The sequence below is a fragment of the Ochotona princeps genome, chromosome 4 (assembly GCF_030435755.1).
Source record: "Ochotona princeps isolate mOchPri1 chromosome 4, mOchPri1.hap1, whole genome shotgun sequence".
In the NCBI taxonomy this organism is placed as follows: Eukaryota; Metazoa; Chordata; class Mammalia; order Lagomorpha; family Ochotonidae; genus Ochotona; species Ochotona princeps.
Window position 1 is genome coordinate 54,497,011 of NC_080835.1, and position 16,639 is coordinate 54,513,649.

The 16,639-nt window shown below is 54.3% G+C and overlaps 1 protein-coding gene across 4 annotated transcripts in view; it reads right to left on the bottom strand.

Moving 5' to 3' along the window:
• Positions 1-16,639, bottom strand: part of ARRB1 (arrestin beta 1) — a 65,614-nt gene that overhangs the window by 12,719 nt on the left and 36,256 nt on the right. For 3 of the 4 annotated variants that reach the window (XM_004589888.3, XM_058663586.1, XM_058663587.1), the window contains exons 2-5: positions 5,587-5,617; positions 4,035-4,095; positions 1,022-1,066; positions 198-394 (exon numbers count right to left, since the gene is read on the bottom strand). In XM_004589888.3, the coding sequence (XP_004589945.1) occupies positions 198-394; positions 1,022-1,066; positions 4,035-4,095; positions 5,587-5,617 (334 nt within the window). Of the gene's footprint in view, positions 1-197; positions 395-1,021; positions 1,067-4,034; positions 4,096-5,586; positions 5,618-8,213; positions 8,581-16,639 lie in introns of those variants that run through there. The other variant, XM_058663588.1, reaches the window with a different exon arrangement.

Sequence of the window (16,639 nt, forward strand, 5' to 3'; positions counted from 1 at the left end):
GGACACTATTCAGGTAGTGTGACAGGTAGTTTGAGTATACTGGACGCCTGGGGGACATGAGCTCAGCTGCCCCCTGCCCCCACATGCCCACCCTGGGAGCTTCCTAGAAGTAACTAGTGCTCCCTGTGGGTCCCCAGGGCGGGGTCCCTGGGGCGGAGGTGGGGTGGGGGTGGGTAAAGGGGCTGGCATTCCCTGACCTCGAAGGTGAAAGGGTAGGCATGCTCGCCCAGCTTCTTGATGAGGCGCTCCTGTAGCCTCGTCAGGGGCTTCTTGTCCTCCGGGGCTGGTGGGAAGGACTGCACGTTGGCCACGAACAGGTCCTTGCGGAAAGTCAGGCCCAGCACATCCAGGTCCTCCCGGCCATAGCGGAAGGCGCAGGTGAGAGTCACGTAGACTGCAGGGGGGTGGGGAGGGAGCAGAGGGCATGAGGAGGGGCCTGGGAGAGCCACAGCAAAACCCTCACCCCACCACTACCTCACCACGGCTCTCACTGCAGCCCCCTCACCCTCTTGCTCCCATGCACAGGGGGAGACCAGTGCCATGTCCCCCAGAGGCCATGATTGGGTGCCTAGAAGGGTGACCTGTGTGGGTGGGTGGGGAGGGTCCTGGCAGGAGGCAGGGACTGCTTGCTGGCTGTCTCTGTCTCTCTCTCCCTGCCAGTCTGGCCTGGAGAGAGGTGGAAAGACACAAAAAGTGGGGGCCAGGTCAGGGGGTGTTAGGTGCTGCCAGGTGACGTCTGCCAGGCAGAGACTTGTCCCTTCTTCCCCCTCTTCAAAACCCTGCCTCCTCCCTTCCTAACTCCTGCTCTGCTGCACCCCCAGACTGGCATGGCAGGGCTGGGGCAGGAGGCCTGAACACCTGCTGTGGGCCTGGCTGGGGCCTTCAGGATCACCAGGGAGGATGAACAGGCAGGGAGAGATAGCAGGATAAGTTGGTCTCCTTCCCAGGCACACGGGCAAGACGTCCCTAGACGTCCCAGGCTGGAGGTTCGTGGGGAGGAGGGGTGGGGGCTACAGCCTACCTCTCCTCTCTTTGAGATACTCGGGATCCACCAGGACCACACCATCTGGGGGAGGACAGAGAGTGAGTGACCTTCCTCAAGCCCTGAGCCCCAAATGCCAACCCAAATCCAAACCCAACCCTAGAAGGCCAGCCCTCAGGGTGGCACACCTACTCTCCCCAGCTTAGTGGCACAGACCCAGCTGGTGGTTCCAGAAAGGTTACCAGATCTGTGCATCTCCCATCTTTTAGGAAGAAGCCAAATACAAGGGGGGGGGGGGAGGAGGGAGAGTGAGCATTGTGGTACAGTAGGTTCAGCCATCACCTGAGATGCCCAATCCTGTATCTGAGTGCCAGCTCTGCTTCCGGTCCAGCTGCCTGCTGATGTGTACTCAGAGAGGCAAGAAAGGACAGCTCAAGTACTTGGGCTCCTGCTACCCAAGTGGGAGAACTGGATGGAGTTGCTGGCTCCTGGCTCTGGCCTGGCCCAGCCCTGGCCACTGCAGACCTTCAGGGAGTAAGTCAGTGGATGGAAGCTCTCATTCTCTTGCTCCCTGTCATCCAGGCTTCCAAATAAGAAAATCTTTAATAAAGAAAAGAATTGCACAACGCTGTGGTATACCAGGCTAAGCCTCCTCCTATAGCACTGATAGCCCATGTGGATGCCAGTTCAAGTCCTAGCTGCTCCATGTCCAACTCAGCTCCCTGCTAATGTGCCTGGCTCAAGAGCTTGTGCCTCTGTTTCCACGTGGAAGACCTGGAAGAAGCTCCTGGCTCCTGGCTTTGGAACAGTCTAGCTTCAGCCATTGTTGCCAATTGGAGAGTGAACCGTCAGACAGAAAAATCTTTATCTCCTATTTTCTCTCCGTAACTCTGCCTTTCAAATAAAAATAAATAAACGTTCCAAAAGACAAAAAAAAAAAAAATCACAGGCTGAGAAGGCCCAAGGCCACATACATTTTGGGATGGGGCAGCTCTGAATTGTGGAGGCAACACAGCACAAGGATCATCCATCCCAGACTGTGCCTGGCAGGGTCAGCCCCTGGCCATCCATGCCACTCCCACCTCTGCAGGAACACGCAAGGCCAGCCTGCACCCAACCCCAGCATTCACTCAAAAATGTGCCACATACGTGATCCCCTACCAGGCAAAGTCACCTGTGACACCAGCCCTAGCAGTTGGTGTCTACACAACAAACTCGCCCAATGAGACTTTCTCAGAACACGGATGTGCCACCGCATGCACATCTGGAGGTCAGCCAAGGCCCAACATCCCATCAGTTTGGGTCAAGTTCTGCTGATAAACGAATTCTGCACTGAACCTAGGGACAGCCACAGAGGGCTTGTGACCTGCGGAATCTACTCCCAGAGCTCCTGGGAGCACTAAATGGGGAGTCCATGTTGCCCAGCATTCCCCACCCCTGAGTCTCTCTCCCTGATCCCCACACCTACCCCATGCTGCCCTCAGAGGCTGTGAGACTGCAAGTGAATACCTGTGGGGCTTCTGGTCCCAGCCCCATCCTGGTAGCTCCAAGCAACAGGACCATGCCCAATATCTTCCCTCTTTCTTTTTTAAAAAGATATACACACACACACATTCATATATATGTTTGAAAGCCAAAGTTAGAGAGAGAAGAAGAGACAGATCTTCCATCCAATTGGTTCACTCCCCAAATGGCCTCAACACCTGGAGCTGAGCTGATCAGGAGCCAGGAGCTTCCTCTAGGTCTCCCACCTGGATGCAAGGAGCCCAAGGACTCAAGCCACCCTCCATGGTTTTACCAGGCCGTTAGCAGAAAGGTGGATGGAAAGTGGAGCAGCCAGAAATTGAACATATGACCATATGGGATGCTAGCACTGTAGACGGAGGCTAGGCCGACTATGTCATGGCACCAGCCCCTCTATAAGATGTGTTTATTTACTTGAAAGGCAGAGAGAGAGAGATCTTCCACCTGCTCATTCGCTCCCCAAATTCCCATGAGAACCATATGGTCCCTGGTCAAAGTCAGGACTCCAGGCAGGGGTAAAGCCAGCCTGAGAGTTCCCAGGCCCTGCCCACTCCCCTCTGGCATAGGAACCCCTCCCCACGTGTCTACCCTCTCTTCACATGAGTCACCCCCAGAGAACCTGAAACCTGCCACTGTGCTGTCCCCTCGGCTCTGGTGCCCTGCATGTCCCTGCTGCCCTCTGATCCGGGACACAACCCCGGGACATGACAAGGAAGGCACACTCTATGAAACTCATTCCTCAAGTGATCTGGCCTCCAGGTCCCGCCCTCTAGCCTGGGCCTCATTTTGGTCTGTTTGTCTCTCCTTAAAACATCATTTATCGGGCTTGGCGGTGTGGCCTGGTGGCTAAGGTCCTTGCCTTGATCCCATATGGCTGCTGGTTCTAGTCCCGGCAGCTCCACTTCCTCTCTATCTCTCCTCCTCTCAGTATATCTGACTTTGTAATAAAAAAAAATAATAAAATAAATCTTTAAAAAAAAAAAACCATCAAGGAGGGTTAAGCCATCACCTGGAATAACCACATCTTGTATCAGAATGCCGGCTGAGACCCTGCCACTCCACTTCCAATCCAGCTCCCTGTTAATGCAATTGACACAGCAGTGGGAGATGGCCTGAGTTGATGGACCCCTACTACTTATGGAGGAGACCCAGATGGAGCTCCTGGCTCCTGGCTTTGGTCTGACCCAGGCTGTTGCAGGCATTTGGGGAGTGAACCCTCTCTGTCACTCAGTCTGTCAAATAAACAGATCCTTAGTCCTGCTCTGCTTGCTGCCTGAAGCCCATCACACAAGCCTCTCTGGGGCTTTCGCATCTGTAATGCAAGGACCATGATTGCAGCTGCCCCCACTGTTGGTGACGTAAGTGATGGCTGCTAAGTGCTCCTAGATCGCCTGCCTGTACCAGACCCTCAAGTCCTCATTTGAACAGAGACGCTAGCAGCTGGAACAGGAAGCCAAATTCATGCCCCCACCCCTTTGGAGGCCTGAGGTCCACCCCTCTCCTCCCTCCCCATCCTCCAGGGACTCACCCACAGGGTCCACCAGATCAATGTGGTCCACAAAGTCGCGCTTGCCCAAATAGACAGTGAGCTGGGGGAGGAAAGCGCAGGGTGTTAGCAACCACAGGTCTAGAGGGCACAGACCCCTGCCCCGGGGGAAACCCTGGGACCGAACTGCCTCCGGAGAACACAGAAATGCATCCCTAACCATCCCCAACCCCAACTGACCAAATAGCACATCCTTGCAACTTCTGAAAGCACTTCTTCTCCCCAAAGCCCTGCAAAGGCGGCTTTCCCCATTTTACAAATGAGGATACCACAGCCTGAGGAGATCTTTATGCCAAGCCCAGGGTGGAGCACTGACAGCAAAGGAGTGTGCCAAATCAGAGCCCAAGCCCGGGAGCTCTCTACCAAGGGTCAGGGCAGCCAGGGCAGTTCAGGGGCGCCAGGCTGAGCCTCTGAGCACTGGCCTTGCGTGCACCCTGGCAGGAGCCACCCCCAGAAGGTAACCTCTCTGAGGCAGGTGCCATGGGGAGTTGACAGACTCCGCTTAGCACCCAGCTCACATGGAAGACCCCCCAGCCTCACTCTGAGCTAGCATCCCAGCAGCTCAAGGCTGAACACTCCTGCTCCTCTACAGTTCCTCAACCTGGGGGTCCAGCTCCCTTACCCTGCAGCCTGGAGGACCACCCAGCCCCTCAGGAGATCCCACATGCTCTGGGCCATTCTCTCCCTCCTCCAACAGACAGTGTGACGTCTGCCCTAAAGTTTTCACTGGCTCCCTGGTGGCCAGAGGTATGCAGACCAACTCTGGCTTGTTGCTGGGGGCTGCTGGGGCCCTGGGCTGAGGGAGAATCAGAGATGGAATTCTGGCACAGCAGGAAAGGGTACTTGGTGATGTCTGCGGTGGGCACCAAAAGAAGCCATGGAAACACACTGACCCAGGTTAGGGCACCCAGCACCCCCTGCCCGGCCACAGGACTCCAAGGGCCCAGTCCCGCTGCCCCAGCTCCCATGCCCTTTGCCCACCACGTGGGATCCCTGATGCTATGTACCTGCCTACAATGCTCCTTTTCCACCTTGTCTGGCCTGTACATGCATCCCTCTTGGGAAAGCCAGCCCTGCCATCCCCAAACATCCCCCCCTCCAGCACCTCATTCTTGTGTCAGAGGTCTGCGCCTGCCTTTGCCACCTGGCTGTGAGTGGCACAGCTGTGCCTGACCTACCTTGGCATACCCCAGCCTTGTACCCAGCAGCCTGGCACAGAAAGGCTGTGGGAATGCATCTCTCTATCCACAGAAGGTGGGATGCAGCGGTCAGGCTGCAAGCCACCCTGGGTAAGAACCAGCTGCCACCTACCTGTAGTCATGAGCCCAGAACAGAGGCTCGCCTTCCCACCAACTGGGGGCTCCTAGGCACACGTGTGTCTCCCCACAGCAGGGGCAGCCTCGGCCCTACAGACCCACAGGTGCATTTCAGAAAACAGGCCACTTACTCTGTTGTTCCCAGAGTAGATTCAAGGCTTGGGGGTGGGGAACGGGGCTAGGAGGCAGGGAGGACATAGCTGCTGGGAGGGACTCACCTTTCCGTTGGGGCTGGCCTTCTTGAACACTCTGTGGAGAGAAAGAGATGTGGGCAGGGTCAGTGTACCCTAGCCTGACACAGGGGGACAGGGTTCACAGGCACTCGGATTGCTACCTATAGGAAGCCGCCTGCAGTCAAGTCCCCTCTGCACACAGTGCAGGAAGGAAAGCCTCCAGGCCTGCCTTCCCTCCTGCACAGCCCCCCACTCTTCTCCCACCCATCCACTCTCAGCTTTGCCTCCGCTGCACCAGGCTCTCACAGGTAGGCTCTCCCTGGGGAGATGCTGGTCAAGCCCTACCACCTGATTCCGTGCTGCCTTTTGAAAATTCCAATTTAAGAGGCTGAAACAGAACACACTGGTTCACTCCCCCGAATGCCCACGACCATGGCTACAGCTGGGCCAGAGCTGGGTCAGGCAGGGAGAATTCAACCTGGGGTCTCCGGCATGAGTGGTACCACCTGCTGCCTCTGAGGGTCTGCCTTGGCAGGAGGCTGGAGTCAGGAGTTAAAGTGGTGGCTGATATAAGATACACATTTCCTCACCAGCAGCTGAGCAGCTGGGCCAAGCATCTTCCGTGTGCTCCTGCCAGCTCAACAACCTGGGCACCAAGCTTTTCCAGTTCCGCTTTTCCAGTTCCACTTTTCCTGTCTCCACAAGCACTCGCTGCTCTCTAACTTACGTGTTCATTGTGCCTGACCCATCTACACTGCTAGTCTGGCTGCTTCATGGACCAGGGATCCTGGTTCTTACCCACTCACCCATGCACCCAGAAGGGCACACCCAGCTGTTTAATAAATACATGCTAATGCTTAACAACACGTTAGTGGCAGCTAGCAAGCTCTTGTAAGTACTAGTTGAACAGGTGATTGAAAGCTAGTGAAGCAATCAACTGCCTTGTGGAACACAGGATGCAGAATCAGGCAGAACTGTGGTCCTTCTGAAAAGCGCTCACTGGCCTTCCGCAGCTCATCTTGCCCTTCCCTCCCCTCTAGCTGGGCCTGGGAGCCTGAGACCCTCCCCACCTCTTACCTGTCCACCAGCCTCTAGCCCCTGAATTTCTCAGAGTAGCTGTCGGAGGGAGGGGAGAAAAGGGAAAGAGACCCAGGTAGGAGAGGAGTGCGAGGGAGGAGGGGAGAGGTGGGATGAGGACAGAGCTCATAAAACAGAGCGGGAGAGAGACCAAGTGAGATGGAGCAGGTACACACAAGGCTGAGAAGAAGCGAGAGGTCCAGCAGGCATCCACGTGGGGTCCAGAGCACCCACCAGCGAGAAAGCCACACCCCCAGGAAGGCAAGGGGAACCACTCCCAGCCTGGCTCCTCCCACCCCACTCCCTGACTTCTGCAGCCCCTAGGGATCACTGATGGGGTCTGAATATGGCCTGCAAAGAGCCTGGCACATCCCTCCCCCATCACCCCTAGGAGCTGCAGGCTTTTCTGCTCATAAATATTTATCAGTGTTTGGAGTGTGAAGCCACAGTTGGCTGGGGTGTGATAATTGCCAGAGTGAGAAAAAAAAAAAAAGACTACAGATCATGCGGTTTGGCCCAGCTGCTGCCAAGCTGGGACCGGCCCTGCAGAGAGGACAGAGGAAATGCCACAGCCCTCGAGGACTTCAGCTGCTTCCCGAAGCCCTGGCTCCAACCCCACACCTCCTGCTCCCAGCAAACCCAGGCCACTAATGCCTGAGACCACGAATAACTGAGTCATGGGAAGCCATTCCAGGGGCTGCTGAGAGGGGTCTGGGCATTAAACCCAGGCCTGCAGGAACGATCTTCAAGAAGAGGGTGGGAAGTAGGAATGAGGATTTACTGAGTTGCAGTCACAATCCTGAAGTCAGGCGTCACGGCCCCGTGTTCCCGGTCATAACTCATGGCTCAGACAGGTGTCATGGTCTACCCGAGAACACACAGCCTGTGGGGGCTGAGCTGGCTGGCTTGGACCCAGTCCTATTGCTCTCCTAAAGCAGGTGCATCCATCAGAGGGAACAGCAGAAAAGAGGGGAAAACAAGGACAGGGAAGGGGAAAGGCAAGGAAAGGCGAGGGGCAGGAAGCCCAGCCGGCAGCTGGAACGTCCCACCATGAACTTAACCAGCGCCAGAAGCCCCCTCCTGCCAGACATGGCTTTCTCCAACAGCAGCAGTTGCCGCAATCCCAGAGGACCTGAGTCAGGTCTCCTAAGTCCTTTTCCCAGGACACCACTGACAGACAGTAACCCCATTCCACAGATGAGAACACTGAGGTTTGCAAGGCACACTGCGGTCGGCCGGCTTCCGCTGCCCACATCCTTTCCAAGCTGAGGACCCAGCCAGCTGCCCCCACCCCCCACCCCGCCCCACCGAAACAATCCTGCCCACTTCCCCTCCCACACACCAGCAACGAGGCCCTGAGGGGCGCACCTCCAGTTTCCGGAGACCCTCCCCCTCCCCATAACCACGAACACAACACCCACATGGTCCACTGCAAAGTGCAAGCCCAAGGGATTGTCCCCTGCCCCAACTGGGCCCCGCCCCCTCTGACCCTCTGTCAGCTAGGCCCCGTTAGTGGCGGACAACCCCCAACCCCCTACAAAACGAAGGATACTCAAGCAAAGATGGGAGGGTACATAAGGAGACAGAAATCTCACGGGAAGGAGGTGCAGTCAGGATGCACGCGGGTTGGCGGCAGGTGCGGGGACGCCATCAGGCTGGTGGCCGGCTGAAAGCTCCCTCCAGCTCTTCTGGGGTCTTGAGTGCCGGGCTGCGCGGCCGCCCCATGGTCTCAGTGTGGCAGCTGCCTCTGCTTACTCAGGGCTTTCTTGCTCCTCCATCCACTCTGCCTCCCGCTCTGCTTCCCATGGCTCACCACCCCGCCGGCTGGGCGGCCCGGTGGCCCAATTTCATATACCCAGGGGAGGAACAGGATGGATTCGCTGGGTCAGGTGTCCCCCACCAGAGCCAATCAGCTCTGCCTCGGGTGGGTGTGCCCATGTTCCCTTCACCCCAATCTGGGGAGAGGGTCTGCAGAGCTGGGGTTTTTCAAACCAGGGAGGGTCACAGATGAGGACATGGACTTAGAAGAAGTCTTGGTTCTTACTGAAATGACATAAAATGGGGAGCAGAGGCAGGCCCTACAAAGGGGTGTAGCCCATTCACTGGATGGCCCCAGTCTTCTAGACTCCCTCTCTGTAGGATGCACAGGAGCATCCAGTCCTACATGGGGTGACTTGCCCAGGCCAAGGAGACAGGAAGACAAGTGCCACGTCAGGGCAGGTGCTTTGAACACCACCATGAACACTGCTGTACAATCCCTGTGCCCTCTGTGAGTTCTCTATGGCTGCTGCTGCTGCTGCTACAGACCGCAGATTTGGCAGCCCAGAAACTCCAGGGGGACACAGAGGTCCTGTTGGACACTCTTCACCTTCTCGAGGCTGCCCACTTTCCTGCCTCACAGTCTCCTACTTGCTCTGTCAACACCAGTAAGCGTAAGGCAGCTCATGCTACTGGAACAGTGACCCTCCAGCCCCAGGCCTGATGAAACCATATACAGAGTTCAACTGAAGGTGAGTGGCATGCTTATTGCTAAGGCAAGCTCTGTACCTGGGGACATTACAGACTGCTAAGGCAAGGCTCTGCACACTTCCCCCAGGAGTGGTTCCACACATTCCCTACCCACCTCATCAGGGTCCCCTATGGCGCTCCGCATCTCCCCAGGGACTCTGCCTGGCACTCCCATGGAGGGAAGCCTGGTTTCAAATCCCCTGTCCTCTGGCCAAGCAGGCTCTACCCCCACACTCCTCATCCCTCCCACTTAGTCCTCCCTAAAATAAAGTCTTCTCCACTTTAACTAGTCGCCTCCTCTGAACCCAAAAATCCTAAAACATAACACTTGCCACATCACATGCCTTGACTGCTGCTCTCACTCTCTTCCATGTTTAAGACCTTTGGGAGGCGAGCATCCAGCCTAGCAGTGGAAATGCTGCTGTCCCACATCGGAGCGCCTGGGCCTGATAGCCGACCCCAGCACCTGACTCCTGCTTCCTGCTAATGCAGACCCCTAGAGTCAATGAGGATGGCTCAACCACTTGGGTTCCTGCCACCTATGCAGGAGGCCTGGACTGCACTCCTGGCTGTCAGCTTCAGCAGCCCAAGCCATTCCAGGCATTTGAGCGAGCAGGTGGAGGTGAGGTTTCTCTCTTTCTCTCATCTATCACTTTGGCTTTCAAATAATCTTTTTTAAATTAAAAATAAATAAACAAAATAACACTGGGCCCCTCTGAAGAATACAGAGTAACCTCTTTATTAAAATGAGTTGATTGTTTCCATCAGCAGCTGTCACTCCCACCACCCCCCCCTGCCCTGTGACAGAACATAGTTCCAGGCTCCAAGATTAGAAAACAGACATCTTTGTGAAGAGCATCCCCTTGCCGCCGACGCCCTCTTTGCTGTCACTGGGCCAGCAATGATCTGGATGGGGACATATCTTCTGATTGACAGCTGTCATGCCTGAGGGAGAAAAGAAGCTCTTGCACCACTAGGATTTGCTTGTTGCTGCAGCAGCCCAACTCTCTTAGCTGATGCAAAACATGAGTAGCATGCAGAGACAGTTCAGTTGCCGTGAATGTGTGTGTGGTAGGTTACAAGGTAGAATGAACTTCAGGCTGAAAATTCAAAGATGTTAAAATCTGTTCCAGAACAAGCAGGTCTAAACTAAACATGTCTCGCTCATCATGACTCTCCCTGCTAATGTAGCTCCTGGGAGATGGTAGCGATGGCTTAAGTAGCCGAGTCCATATCACTCACATGGGAGATCTAGATGACTTCCGGGTTCCTGGCTGCTGCCTGGCCCAGCCCTGGCAGCTATGCGCACTGGAGGAGTGAACCAGCTCTCTCTCTCTCTCTGCCTCTTCCCATATACACTAAGAAATGTTTGAAAAGAAACATACAGGGCCGGGACGGTGGCCTAGCGGCTAGGGTCCTCGCCTTGAACGCGCCATGATCCTATATGGGCATTAGCTCTAATCCCAGCAGCTCCACTTCTCATCCAGCTCCCCACCTGTGGCCTGGGAAAGCAGTCGAGGATGGCCCAAAGCCTTAGGATCCATCACCCATGTGGGAGACCTGGAAGAAGTTCCTGGCTCCTGGCTTCAGATCAACACAGCACCGGCTGTTGCAGTCACTTGAGGAGTGAATCATCGGATGGAAGATCTTCCTCTCTATCTCTCCATCTCTCTGTATATCTGACTTTGCAATAAAAATAAAATAAATCTTTTTTAAAAAGAAAGAAAGAAACACATACATGGACACAAAACTAGAAATGAGCAACGGGTCTTCCTGAATGGCAATTCTCCAAGAAAGAAAGACTCATACAAACAACAGATGAGACCTGAAAGGATGCTCAACAGAGAAATGCATGTAAAAAGTACCAAGACAGGGCACAGCATGATAGCCTAGTGGCTAAAGTCCTCCCCTTGCATGTGCCAGGATCCCAGATCCCATGTGGGCAATGGTTCATGTCCTGGCTGCTCTACTTCCCTCCCAACACCCTGCTTGAGGCTGGGAAAGCAGTGGAGAACACCCAAGGCCTTGGGACCCTGCACCCACATGGGAGACCTGGAAGAAGTTCATGGCTCCTGGCTCCAGACTGGCTCGGCTCTGGCTGTTGTGGCTACTTGGAGGGTGAACCAACAGATGGAAGATCTCTTTCTCTGTTTCTCCTTCTCTCTACAAATCTGACTTTCCAATAAAAATAAATATATATTTTAAAAAGTACCAAGATAAACTTCATACCCACCAAGATGGTTACAATAAACAACATGGACAAGAACAAATACAGACAAATGTGGAGACAATGCAACCCTTATCCACTGCTGTGGGACTGTAGGGCCAGTGGCAAACAGTCTGATCTTGCTCTAAAAGGTTTATTTTTCAGCATTTATTTATATTGACCCACATGAAAGGTGAAGTGATGCAGAAAGAGAGAGAGAGAGAGAATATCTATCCACTGGTTCACTCCCTTAATGCCCACAACAGCCAGTGCTGAGCCGGCTGACGCCAGGAACCAGTAACTCCATCCAGGTCCCCCATGTGGATGGCAGGGGCCCAGGTACTTGGACCATCATCATCAGGATGCATCAGCAGGGAGCTGGACTGGAAGCAGAGCATCTAGGACTTGAACCAGCATTCCAATACAGGGGATAGGCATTCCAAGCTGCTGTTGAACCCAACACCTGCCCCACCTAAAAGTGAATATATGACCCAGCAAGTTCATTGCAACAAAACTGAAAACAATGTTCACACAAAAACATGTTCCTGGAGGTTGGTGTAGCATTCTTCAAGATGGCCACAGAGAGTAAAAGACCCAGCAGCTGAGACTGTTGCATGTGCTTCTAGAGCAATCTATCTCTCCAATGGAATATTACCCAGCCAGGAACCAGGAGGAACCACTGTTCAGGCTGCAATGCAGATGAATCCAGAAAACTTGCTAAGAACCTAACCACAAAGAGAGTGGATCAGCAGCTGTCAGGGGTACTCAGGCAGGAGGCTTGGGCAGATTGTTCTCAATGATAAAATATTCCAGAATTGGGTTAAGTAGTGATAGTCACACAATTTTAATATACTAAAGATATTACTAAAATTGTGTCTCCATTTGTCTGCAAAGACTGAAAGCCAATGTGCCTACGAATGAACAGTAGTGGAAATGACTTGGCCACCACTTTGTTCACATTTCTCATTTCCTTGGGCTGGATAATGAGTATTGATTCATTTAAAAACATTCTGGGACTTCCCTAACAGGATATGTCTCAAGTCAGAGAGGAAGGAGCATGGAGAAAAAAAAAAAGTGGGCGACGTAGACAAGTTCCAGATCCTAAACTGTGAGCATCCGGATGTCTGCTTCTGCAGCTTCCTCACCCAGCGTCCACACTCCTTGGATCCCTCCAGGTCCCCCCAGGCCTGTGGTGCCCACCGTCACAGCTGCTGTGCTGTGTTGTCTACTCAGCAATGTTCTGGAAGCCTCCATGACTGCCCCCCAAGGTTGTGTCAGAACCCCCAGCTACACATACGTCCCCACTCCCAGCATACCCCACACCTTGGCAGTGATCTGGACACACGCTGTATCATTTCTGCAAGAACAGAGGGCTCACCTACTGTACAGCCTGGTGTCTGGGACCCAGCAGGTGCTCATTAAGTACCTAGAGGCTGAATGTTGCTGAGTGAATATGAGGCAAGCGTGAGGATGGCCCAGCATGTGAAAGGACAGCAGGGTTGATGCACATCCAGTCAGCATTTGGGGCACTGGCTCAAAGGCAGGGTCACCACCCAGGGCAGGCTGGGCCAGGACAACAGCAAATCCACCCAGAACAAGCCTCTGAGCAAGGCCCATTCCAAACTCCCTTCCCACGCCCAAGGCCCACTTGCCCAGCCCTGACCAGCCACAGGCTCTGGGGTCACCTACACAAAAAGCCACAGCCTGCTGTTGACAAGAGACCTTGGTGCAGACACATTTCAAAACCTCCCTACAAATGGAGCCTCCTTATACAGGGCACTCGCGAACGCTAGTGGAAAATGGAATTGAAACACAAGTTTACTGTGGTGCAAAAAATGTTGAGAGCCATGCATGCGAGGGGGCTTCAAAAGCTTCATGGAAAATGTGTAATATGGAAATAGCAATGTGTGGGTTTCAAAAACCACTTGTGCCCCCCCAAATAAACTCACCTTTTACTTCTATTTTTCCACCAACTCTCAGAAGTACCCCCCACCCCCAGAGGAAGCTCTCTCTACAAGCCAGGCAGGGTGCCAGGAACTTCACATCCATTCAGTTGCTATTCCATCTAAAGTTCCTCCTTTTCTTCAGAGAAACCCGCAAAGAACTTGCCCAAGCATCTTACTGCACACCTACAATTCACACTGGAAAGGCTGGCCACCACCATGGGCTCCTTTCCAGGGAACCAAGAGAGCACTGTTAATTCCCATCCGTGACCATCAGAAAACTCACTCTGGGGCAAAAAATGAAAACAAACAAATGCTACTCCCAGTATATGACAGATAGAAACACATTCATTCCATCAGCAACTCTATCGGGGTACCACTGCCATCCTATTTCACAAATGAGAAAACAGACACCAAAAGAGGGCAGTGAGGGGCCTGCATGAGGTCATAATGGCAGGCGGATCTGGATCCTGGATCCCAGGTTTTCATCCACTTACAAAACTGCCTGAGAGGCGGGGGTCGGGCTGGACTGGTTCTGTCTGGAGTAGTGTCAGGGACAGGGACTACAGCATAAGAGGCTGCAAGAGAGGAGGCTGCAACAAGAGACTCTTGCAGGCACTGGTGCTTGGGACTTGGGTGCCCGCAGCCCAGTATGACTGGCCTGTGTACCAGGGAGGAGCACTGGGGAGAGAAGACTGGGCTAAGAGAAGGGTCCATTCATTTCCCGAACTTCCCCAGTGGGCCCTGGGTTAGGATGCTGGCAGAAGCTGTGAAGGGCCTTGAATGCCAGGCTCAGGGGCTTAGACCATATCCCCAGACACAACAGGAGCCATGATAACTTCTTGCTTCCTGGCTCAGTTGGGGAACAGGGCACCACGCGAGGGGGTGTTCAGTCTCAGATGCAGCCACCCTACATTCTGACCCAGATCAGTGGGTGCAAGAACAGCCAACAGGGAGGTGTGAGGAGCAGATGGCAGCAGCCAAGAGACTGGGAGGGCCTGATTGCGCACCCCTGGTGGCAGAGTTACTTGTGTACAAACTGCTGCACTCTGTTAGAACATAACCAGCCCTCGTCCTGTGCAGCACTGCCTGCTGACCCGCCACTGGCACAACCCAGGAGCATAAAGGAACTAGGAAGACTGGAAATGTTGTCCATGTTGTAGGGGAGCTTAAGGAAGCCTTGGGGGAGCCAGTGGGGTCACCGTGCTAGCTACTTTAGAGCCCAGAGGACCAGACACCCTGCTCACAGAGTCTCTGCTGTGCCCAGGGCTGAGCAGGGCTGAGCATCCAGGCTCCTGTCCATGTCCCTGCTCTAAATCCTGCCATGGCTGCTGTGGGCCTCCACATGGCTCTCAGAACACAGGCCTGGGGGCACAGGGAAGCACTGGGGGATGGGGGATGGCCAGGCTGTGCTCCTGGGCCCTTGATACCCATGGTCTCTAATGCAGACAGCGAGTCCTCAGAGCTTCCTGCCTGCATCACACCTGTGAAGACAAAAGGGGTGTAGAGCCAGAGGAGAGGGAAGTGTCTGGGCAGCCCCCCACCCCAGGGGCTGAAAGGAAAATTTCTTAACGGAGTAATCCATGGAACTGGAGCTAGGAAAATCAGAGGGTAGAAGCTGGAGCCCGAGGAGCCCCCAGTCCCACATGCACAATCGCCAGCCTGCCCGAGGGGTGCAGTGGGAAGATATGGCCTGGCTGGGAAAGAGGCACAAACACAGAGGCAAACAGACCCCGCAAGAGTGCTAGGTGAGCTGGGGCCAGTCCCATACTGTCTCTAAGGTTGACAGAGGTGGCAGTCAGCCCCATGCTCTCACAACAGAGCGCTTACCCAAGGGTCCCTGGGATACAGAAAATGCTCCAGGAGCACCTGCATGCAACAGAGCCTCTTACCTGCCAGCTCCCTTGCAGTCCTAGGAGAAAACCGCCTGTTTCCAGCTGGGATCTGCATGTTGCAGCAACTCCCTGTTGTTCTCAGCATCAGTTATCCTGAGTGCAGCCTTTCTAATCTTCCTCACACCCTTCCCAGCATCACCCCATCCAGGAAGCCTTCCCTGACTGCATTGGTTGGCACTGCATTGGTCCGGACTCCCCTGCCCTCTTGCCCATCCTGTCCCCTCCTTTCCTTTCTTAAATTTCCCAGCCTGGCACTGTTCTTTTGTTGTTGTTGGAAAGTCAGATATACAGAAAGGAGGAGAGACAGAGAGGAAGAGCTTCCATCTATTGATTCACTCCCCAAGTGGCCTCAACAGCCAGAACTAAGCCGATCTGAAGCCAGGAGCCCGGAGCCTCCTCCAGGTCTCCAACACGGGTGCAGGGTCCCAAAGCTTTGGGCTGTCCTTGACTGTTTTCTCAGGCCACAAGCAGGGAGCTGGATGGGAAGCAGAGCCGTCAGGATACAAACTGGTGCCCATATGGAATCCCAGTGCATGCAAGGTGAGGAGTTTAACCACTAAGCTACCACACTAGGCCCATATTGGCACTGTTCTTGCTTGCTACAGGCCCCAGGCCCTGTTCCCAGGTTGGCTACACTCAGGAGCAGGGGACAGAGAGACACACCCTGGAAAGACAAAACCCTCATTCAAAATCAGGGAGGTTGGAGAAGGAGGGACAAGGCGGGGCTGCATGCATATCACCAGCTGGGCTCTGGACACACACCAGGTACAAACACATACCACATGCCCTCCCCTCCCTCACCTGCCCACTTCTCACAGCATCCACAGCAGAGCCTATACCTGTGACTCCTAAGCAGATCCCTGGAGCTGGAACAGCAACAAACCCCAGGGAGCAGAATGTATCTTCCCCCAGTTCTTTACCACCCTGGACACACAGCAGGTGCTTACTGAATAGTCTGGGTGAACAAACAGGAGTCAATCCCTCAGAATGGGGAAGAGTGGAATCTAAGCCAAGCAGCAAGTCAGAGGGAGCAGCATGGCCAGCAGCAGGAAGAAGTTGGAGACCTGCACAGCTCTGGCCGGAGGTGGCTCAGACATCGCTCCCATCATACCCCAGGGCCATCTGCGTAGCCAGACCAGAGACCATGGTGGGCTGGCACTCGCACCTGCTGCTTAGAGCCAACTGCTGCATGTTTAGGAACTTGGCAAAAACATAGTCACTGCCAGTGGCTCTTAACCAAGAGCCACAGTGCACCCCAGGGACTCTGGCCATGTCTGCAGACACTGTAGTCTGTCATGAGTTGGCGGAGAGCAGTGATTGGCACCACAGACAGGATGGACTTGGAAACATTCAGGAAGTTCCAAGATGATGTGGATGCAAACATGTTGAAGTATTCATCTTCTGCAAACATTTAAAGACCCAGAGGCCATATGCACAGGTCAGTCTCCCATCCCTACCTCCCCCAAAAA